Source organism: Lactuca sativa, chromosome 1, assembly GCF_002870075.4.
Source record: "Lactuca sativa cultivar Salinas chromosome 1, Lsat_Salinas_v11, whole genome shotgun sequence".
Lineage (NCBI taxonomy): Eukaryota > Viridiplantae > Streptophyta > Magnoliopsida > Asterales > Asteraceae > Lactuca > Lactuca sativa.
In genome coordinates this window covers 33,843,888-33,853,804 of record NC_056623.2, presented here as the reverse complement: position 1 = coordinate 33,853,804, position 9,917 = coordinate 33,843,888, and the positions used below count along the sequence as shown (strand labels likewise).

At 30.1% G+C, this 9,917-nt stretch overlaps 1 protein-coding gene across 29 annotated transcripts; it reads left to right on the top strand.

Moving 5' to 3' along the window:
- Positions 1–4,067: 4,067 nt before the first annotated feature.
- Positions 4,068–7,231, top strand: LOC111913576 (uncharacterized). 29 transcript variants are annotated; one of them, XM_023909302.2, is made up of 5 exons: positions 4,068–4,170; positions 5,025–5,074; positions 5,299–5,361; positions 5,640–5,711; positions 6,966–7,231. In XM_023909302.2, the coding sequence occupies exons 1-5, from the start codon at positions 4,089–4,091 to the stop codon at positions 7,041–7,043; spliced, it is 345 nt and encodes a 114-aa protein (XP_023765070.1). In that variant the 5' UTR covers positions 4,068–4,088; the 3' UTR covers positions 7,044–7,231. The 29 variants fall into 29 exon arrangements, 10 of the variants coding, with proteins under 10 accessions (XP_023765070.1, XP_023765071.1, XP_042755839.1 ...); XM_023909303.2 differs by having other exon boundaries at positions 5,299–5,381; XM_042899905.1 differs by lacking the exon at positions 6,966–7,231 and adding an exon at positions 6,136–6,420.
- Positions 7,232–9,917: the final 2,686 nt, after the last annotated feature.

Genomic DNA, 9,917 nt, shown 5'->3' with positions numbered 1-9,917 from the left:
TAAATGGATTAGCATAATCATTACCACATCAAAAACACGTTTTATAAGTCCAAAATAGTTTAGGGTAATGATTCTAGTCCATTTCCAGTAGCAGAACTCGAAAAATTGCACTCTGGGCCTCCTACTCATCGAGTACATGAACCTACTCGACGAGTATGATGAATATATGCATGGACTCGTGAGTCCCCCATGGACTCGGCGAGTTCACTCAGCAGAATGTAGATTTTTCGATTTTCTTTTACAATTTGCATCAAGTATCAAGAAAACAAGCCTAGGATCTGATAACACTGAAGGGTTTTGAGCATTCTAACACTCCTATGGCATACATGCAACCCTAGAAACCTTGTATCTATGTTTTACTAAGATACATGCAAATTTGATTTTTCCAAGGTTCTTAACCTAACTAGCTTGGCATAGGGAACTTGAAACATAAAATCTAGTAGAAGAACATACCTTTCTTGTTGCTTAGATTCCTTAAGAACTTTGTGAGACTAGCACCCCAAATGTGATGCCTCAAATGTTTCACACAACACCACAACTCTTAGAATAACTTGAGAGAAATACACTATCACTCAAAATCGGTTAGCCCTCCTTGTTCTAGTCTTAGTGCCGATTTTGCTAGCTTATGGGGTGTTTACATAGTGTGTCACAAGTAGGGTTACACCATGTAAACCCTAATTGACATGGCTTTTCATTTCCTCCATGATCCATGGGTTTTAACCTCCATGGAGCACCCTATGGGTTTTTAGTCCAATCCAATAAACCATGGATCATTAGTCCACTATATAAGAAGGGATGATTTACACAATCAACCCCATATATTTAATTAGTCTCTTTTTTATCACAAAATTAATTCCAAATTAATTCTTGATCAATACTAATTAAATAATATGATTTCATATTAATATATTATAACTTATAATATATTAACAAATCGTAAGTGTTCTTCTTCTCATTTTGTCTATCCAATTATTTTGATGTCATGCAACCCAAATGGACCATGCCAACCAGGTCAAGTACATACTAGAAATAGTTATGGAATTAGACACCTTATCCAAGACAAAATACCCTCAAAAGTTAAACTTGGTCAACCATGGTCAAAGTCATTGTCAACAGTCCATGTTGACCCAACTCGTCGAGTGCATCTTCTAACTCGTCGAGTTCTTTTATATCTTAGAAAATCGTCAAAGGCTCAAGGAAACTCGCCGAGTTACCAGAGTAACTTGTCGAGTTCTTCAACATCCAGAAAGCGGGAAAACCCGAACTAACTCGTTGAGTTGGCAGAGCAACTCGTCGAGTTTTCTTAGCCTTAATGCATCCAGACACTTTCAAGTGAAACCAAAGCCCCAAACTATAGATCTGGCCCCTTAAGCCTGAAATACCATGTAAAGTTGCTAACTTTACGTCCATGCATGGCATCTAGAGGGCTATAACACTCAAATAAAGCTTATCAAGGGACCTAGGGCATGAAGGAGGGCCAAGACTTGATAAAGTTGGAAACTTTAAGTCCATGGAGGCCATGAGATGTCCAGATCTGAAACCATGGCTTCACAACATGCTCAAATCCAAGAATGGTCCCAAAATAAGTTAATAATGGCCACAACTTCAAAAGAAGAGATCTAGAAAAAGGATGATCAAGATAACGAATTTATACCTCCAAGTGGCTGCAACAACACTGAAAATCCCAGATCTAAAGCTTCTCCCTTCAACTTTGCACCACCAACTTCAAGCTCCTTCAAGAAAAGCACCAAAGAATACTCTTTAAGCTCACACACACAAAATGGGGAAAAAGGCACGATTAGGGTTTTCTCTGGACTGAGGGGACGATGAGGGAGGCCATCAATGAGAGTTAAGACCTTTAAATAGGGTGCAAACCCTAAAAATTAGGATCTTCATGTTCAGCCTTCAACTCGTCGATCTGGGGCCTTCCAGCTCGTTGAGTAGACATTAAAATGTATGTGGGCATTAAATTATCTACACGACGAGTTGGAGCCCTCCAACTCGTCGAGTTACCTTGGAAATACAAATAATAAACTTAAATTCATACCTGAAGATTGGGATATTACATCTATAATCATGCTGAAAAACAAGAACATATTATAACCATTTTTTCATAGTAACAACAAGTAAACGAATACTAATTTATAAAACTAAATCGCATGTAGACTAAATAAATGCAAATTTAATACCACATCAATCAAGAAGAATCCTTATCTTATTAAAAAAAACTCATTTCGCTAAATTTATTAAAAAAGAATTACCAAATGTATAACAACCTAATACACACTTTACGCATTGTATACTAGTACATCCATACAACAACTAACCAAATAACATCAAAACTTCAAGACTACTAATAAATATTATTCTATCTATCAAAGACAACACAATTACCTAATAACACACAGTATAGTTTTTTTTTTTTTTCAAAAACTAATAGAAGAATAAATCCTAAATAAGCAAAACTTACACTTGATAAATGTTAATTAAAACACAAAATGAGTTAAGATCTTACCAAATTTTTGGGATTGTTGAAGAAATCGTCCATGATGGCTCTAAGGAAATCGGAGAGAGAGAGAGAGAGAGAGAGAGAGAGAGAGAGAGAGAGAGTTTCTCTAAAAAATAGTGAAAATTAAAGAAAAAAAACGTTTTTATACAACATAACTACGAAATCGTAGATGGATTGTTCCATCTGCGAACGTATAAATGCATGTGCTTTAGGCACTTGTACGTTCGCAGATGGGCTTAATCCATTTGCGATTTTAAGGGCTAATTTTGTAATTTGAGTTTTTTTTTGTTATTTTTTACAGTATTTGGATAAATTTGTAATTTTCTCTAATAAAAAAGTAAAATGATTATGTTATTATTATGATTATTTAAGAAAAAAAATAAAAGCTATATTAATAATTAGAGATATTGTTAGATGTAAAAGAGATATGGATACTTTAACCCATAGAGATTTTTTTTTTCTTCACCATCCTATTTTAACCACATCACACACCAGTTTAAACATTCCATAGCCCCTACTAAAAGTCAGTTTTTTTTTTTTTTTTTTCTTTTTTACTACCTATTATTATGATTTTCTCTAAAAAGAATAAATATAAAAGCCGTTTGCATCAATGCATTGCATCAATGTATTATCGTTGACTAATTTTAACTTGAGAATATGCATTGCAATGAAAGGTTGCCATGTAGCATGTAAAGGTCCAACATGTAGGCAAACAGCACGCCAACGGGGGGACCCGAAACTTTTGGGAATTGTGGGCCAATTCGCGTGATGCACAATCGAACAGGGCCGAAAAGACAAGTCGTTAAGATTAATTACATGGCTAGATCGGTTATTTGTTTTGTGATAATATATATATATATATATATATATATATATATATATATATATATATATATATATATATATATATATATATATATATATATATATATATATATATATATATATATATATATATATATATATCTTTCTTAATAAAAACCTCTCTAACGTGTCACATGTCACCCTTTTAATCCACCAACTTACCACGTGTCACTCCTCCAACATTTTACTCCATAATTTTCCCGCCCTGTACCTCATTGCTTCAATCGACCATCTTGTCCTATAAATCAGATTTTCGGTTTTCATTATTTCAAATCCATTTTATTTTTTAACCTAACTAGTTGTGAGACCCGTATATTATACGGGTTGATTAAAATAAAATGTTAAGTACGAACGATTAAATAAAAAATTTATTTGAATTTGAAATTGAAATAAGTGAAAATTATCAGAAAAAAAAAACATGCAAAAAATAAATAAATTAAAATTATTTGTTTAGTATGTACTAAACGGGTTAATTATAACAAAATGTTAAACATAAAGGTTTAAACTCTAAATTTATTTGAAATTGAATTTGAAATTTAAAATTTGAAATTAATAGTTATTATGGTAGGTTTAATTTATGGAAACTAAATTAATGATATATTGAAAATAAAAATTAAAGTAATGACAAGTGGAAAATAAATATATTTCAAATTATACATTTTTATGAGAGAATGACATGTGTTATGTTATTTTATCAGTAGATTCACAACACGATATGTTTCCATCTTTAGCGGTTACCAAGGGATTATGTGTGCGAAATTTTTGTGATGATCACCATATCTCAGGAAATCCTGAAGGTAATCTTAGTATTTATAGGATTTGAATTCCATAACCACCATAGTAAATATCAATTAGGGTTTTTCAAATTCAAATAACACGAAAAAGATGTATGATTTGTGAAAAGTTATTAATTTGTTATGGGTATTTGCACATTTTACTCTTCTTTCTTGTGATTTCATCATCAGGTAATCCTTTTCATTTGTGTTTTTCTCTATTTATCCCTCTTAAACCCTAATCCTCTTCATCCTCTCGACGAGTTGTGTTTCTTCATCTTATTCATTTTATATCTCTTAAATTGTAACCCTCTTAAAACCTTATATCTAATCTCTATCACGATCGTCTTATAACCTCACCCCTTGCTAGCTGTTGTAATATTGTCGATTTTTATCATAGATAACGTGGTTGTCGGTGACGAAACCATCAATTTCAGGGAAATATTTTATTAGAGCAGTGATCATAATGATTGATATTATGTATCCCATCAGGTATATGATGCTTTCACTTTTCATATGTGTAGGTTCTTGAATTCATAGATTTAGAAGTTATGTGAAACAATTTTACAATGTCTTTACTCAGTTCTTTTTAGGTAATACAGTGTATATACAAATGATGCATAATGTTCCTAAGTTTCTTGACTTTAGTACCCACCGGGTGTTTGACAAAATGTCACAATGAAACCTACCTTTCCTTTGTTTCTATCTTTAAATAAAGTAGAATCAAAATTTCTATTTTTTTTGGGGTTTAGCTGTTTTTGTTGAGTTTTTAGTTAGTATTTTTAACAATATTTCACTGAATTGAAAACTCCATCAGTTTCATATTAAATGATTTTTTTGTGAGAAATCATCTTGTGATACTTTTTTGATCTGTACAGGTTGCTCGAGATATATATTATCATCACAATATCTTACATCTCACCAGAAGGTTAATCTAGAAGAAGTGATTATTGGACGATAATTCCTTATTAAATGTTCTTCTTGATTTGTCAACTTCCAAAAATTGTTTCATTTGTTTTCATAGTTTTGTTGAATTATCTGATTGATATGAAATGCAGAGCATGTTATACCAACGCATTTTTATATAGTTGGTTAAAAGAGGTGGAATATTGGTGCCTCTAAATTAGTAACAACATGTTTTTGTCTTTGCAGGAGGGTTTTAAGGATATGTTTGTAGTTTTTGGTATCATATTGGATTATTGGCTACTGGACTTGGTTTGTTATCATCTATTGTGGTTATAATTTTGATGAAGTTGTATTTTTTTTTTTTTTTTGTATAATAGTTAAATACAAGCAATAATAATGTAGTTAGTATATTATAGCATCGCACTTTCATTTATTCCTATTACGACAATATTCTTCAAAAATATATCACCTATTAATAAATGAAAGTAGGATGCTATAAGAAATAATTAAATGTGACTGCAAGTTATTTCTTGCATTTAGCCTTCCATTTTATTTAACCTGGTTTACCTAATTTTGATAAAATCCAGGTTCAGGCGATACATATGTCTTGGGTTTTGCTACATTCACAACTTCTCTGCAATAAGCTACTATATATGCAGGTGTTTTTTTTATCGTTTCATTAAATCGTTGTTTCTTTCTTATAGATACCAATTCAACTTCTCCAAGGTCAAATCTATTTTTTTCAATCAAAGTTTAAATTAAAAATGTTACAAATGCTACATGAACATCGTGCATTAGATATGTTGGCATGCTTTTAACATAGTTACAATTTTCTTTTAATTAAAAATATGAAAAATGTATATCAATCTTGGAGTAAAAAGTAAAATTTTGCTTCTATCTTTTGTATGGAAGAGTAGATCTTCACTTTTTTGGTTATTTAGCATAAATATCTATTACTTTTACAGAAATTCACTATGGATTAAGAGTAAAATCGTCAGTTACTCTCATTCAGAAATTTATATTAAACAAGAAGTTTTATAGTTTGACTTTCGCATTACTGGAGAAAGTTATGCAACCATGCAGGTTCACATATACAGACTGATCTACTTTCCACCTTTAGTTGATGTGTATGTTAAATATGAAGTGAAACCAACAACTTCCATGACTAAATTTAAATTATTATACTTTATAAATGCAAGAATATGAGATTTGTTATGATTGATAAACATAACAGAGTTTTGTTATGAGTTGATTAGAGGTTTGAAGTTCATCTTTATAGAACATGATTGATAATGTAAATATTAAGCCCTTTGTTTGTGACAATAGAACTGGTACGGTGAAGATTGTATATTATTTTTTCTCCTTTTATATTTTGATATATATATATATATATATATATATATATATATATATATATATATATATATATATATATATATATATATATATATATATATATATATTTTATCTTTTACTATATTCCGTTCAAATCTATTTGGTTTGTTATTTAAATCCACAGGTTGGGTTTCTTGGTGATAATGCCCTAATGGTCGTTATTCTTAGTATCGTAGACAATAACATGTGGTGCTATGGTAGGAATCAGCCAAAATTATGCTTATATAGGATAAAAAAAATACCAAAGGGTTTCAATTTATTCTTAATTTAAATTATGAACTTATATATCATTAAAGGTTTACTAAAGATTACTAAAGAGGTGGGCCGTGAGCTTATTAATACATTTTGATTTGCGTTCATTAGGGAGAACACAATGTAGCGACTTTATTTTAAATATATATACCCAATTATAGTATAACACCTTGAATTTTTTCTATATTTGGTCATTATATGTAGAATTTTTTTTTTACCAAATTTTAGCAAATTAATACTTTTGGATGGTTAATTTATGTTTACAGAGTATGCAATATAGTGACATGGATATCAGGATATCGAGTGAGATAGGGAATAGGAAAAAGAAAAAGATAGACAGATAAGGAAAGTTGGATGTTATAATTTACAAAGTAAGAAATAGCAATGTACTTTATTGATTTGTTTATCAATGCATACTACTTTTATGTATATTGGTGTTACATATGGACATTTTGTTAGTGTTATGAGATTGTTTTTTTTGTAAGAATATTATAAGGAAAAACAAAAAAGAATAAGATAAGGTAATTAATAAGTTCGTTTCCTTTTTCCTTCCTTAAATAATTAAAACTGAAGTTATAGATACTTAAATACATAGACGCACCATGTTTGGGTTTTTTTGCGGCTTATCTCATTATTAAGATTTATATTTCAATCAAAAGTTACCTTTTTATGTTGGTTACGATTTTGAAAATTGTGAAATATTTGTTTTTTTTTAAATTCTTTTTGCGAAATGGGTACATAATGAGTTCCCCATACCCTATAAGAATTATAAGGAGCGTCGTCTGGTATAAGGAGTTAGAGGTGCGCAAATAAAACAATTTTTTAAACAGTGAAAAAACCCAAATCAATGGTTTGATATAGGTTTTAAAAAAATTGCAAATCGGTTTTTACCCGGGTTTTTCTATTATAACATAATCGAATTGGTTTTAACAGAAAATAACTGTTTTTTAACTCAATTTCACTTAAAAAAGCGATCTATTTTTCTACTTTCTAGAAATTATCATTTATAGCATCCTACTTTGTAAATGACATATTTTTTAGGATTTCCAGCATTGAGTGGAAAAAAAAAATTAAAAATTCTTTTGTAACATTCTATTTTCTGAAAATTATCACTTATAGTTATAAAATGTTTTTTTTTTGGAATATGGATTGTGTAATAAATAAAAAACATATCCTTGCGTTCTATTTTGTGGAAACTTTTATTTATGTATCAGAAGAAAAAAATAATAAACATTATATGGCGTACGTATTCTTTTGTGTAATAAGCTTTTTATAAGAATGTACGTTGTTTTTTTTTTGTAAAACATGTTGCACCTACTTAACATGTACTTATACTAAACTATTTCAATCGTCATCGTATTTTGTATCATCTTATATCTTATGTTCATTGTTTTTTCTTTAATATCATTTTATTGTTATCATACTGCATAATAAGTCTAAACAGAAGATAAAATTAAATAATTTATATACAGATAATAAAAAAAACATTAATTTGTCTACAACATCGATTAATCAAAGTCCATCGACTACAAATGTTACTAACCTAATTTCTAAATATTTGAATAGTCATACACGATTTAGATTGAAGTGAAAGATCTAGTATGCTCAAGAATCATATTGAAGTGATATTGTTAATTAACATATGATATTAATGGGTCACAATAACAACTTAATACAATTGATTACTTATTAGAAATTGATTTTAATAAATATACAATAAACTCTTATAATTAAATTGGAAATTATTTATTTCTAGGACATATTAATTTCCATTAGCAAGTAACATTATATAATTCATATGGTATGAATTAATAAATCATGCACAATATTTTGGACTAGATGAATTCTTCTTGTCTTTTACCAAAAAGTTAAAGTTTATATTTTATAATGTATTGTGTTAAATGTGTACATATATAGTTTTGTTTATTCCGAAGTAGGCTTGTCTATTTTCGGATCTGCTATCTAGTCTAGTCTATATATAATACATGCATGTAACATATTAGGGTTACACTTTTGAAACCTAGGGTCGTTTGTACGCTCTCACAGAGAAGTTCCATTTTTGAGAACTCTTCTAGACCCGTTGTAATCCAAGCATTAGGCACACTTTTGATCTTCATTGTTCTTGTCTTTTATTCACGTTATTAATTTAGAATCTATCGATCTTCATTGTTTTCATAATTGGTATCAGAGCAGAAGATAGTGTAATTAATTCGCTATATATTCTTCTGTCACGTATAGGGTTTTATTAAGGTTTTACGTTAATCTCATATATGTTCTTATTGTCTCAATCATCTCAATCGATTGTAGATTCCAGATCTAGATCTCTTGTTTTTCCCTTGAACTCGATTCACGTTTTACACATCTGGTTCTATATTTGTTTTAGTGAATTTGTGATAATATGCCTAACGAAGATCCTCACGCTCTTTCATTCAATCTCTCAAGCAGCATTGGATCTACGACAAAAATTCCAATCCTCTTTCCAGAAGATTATGAAGCCTGGGCTCTTCACTTTGAAGACTACGTTCTTGGAATCATAGAACATGGTTCTACTATATGGCAGACAATAACGCAGGAAACGTTCACGTATTTGGTTACCATACAAGCAATCAAAACTCTGGCTGATTATAATGCACTCATTATTAAACATAATAATGTTCCAAACGATGAGAAGAATAAGCTAATGTGCAATATAAAAGCCATGAGAATAATTCAATTTGCTCTTCCTCCATACACTTTTCGTCTTGATAGTGCATGTGATACTGCAAAAGGTATTTGGGATAGGCTGAAGGATTTATATTCATGTGATGCTGATTTAGAACACACTATGCAAACATTGCTCTTATCGGAGTTTGGAGCGTTTGTACAAAAATATGATGAGAATCTAGATTAGACGTTCAATCGCTTCAATCATTTGTTAAGCAAAATGCTCAAAAACAATCTAAATCGTGAAATTATTGAACAAAAAGTCACGTTCATAAATGGACTTTAGATCCAGATGGAAGGTTATTGTTTCCACTGTTAAGTCACACGAACAATTTAAAAGCTATTCGTTGGCCAAACTTGTGGGTATTCTGAGATCTCACGTGTGACATCCCGAAAATCTCGGCCAGAAAAGACCGTTTTAATTTATGCTTTTAAAATAATTTCAGAGTAAATCCATTGATTTAAAAGAGTAGCGGAATTTGTTCCCAAAACAAAATATGATAAAATAAAGTTTA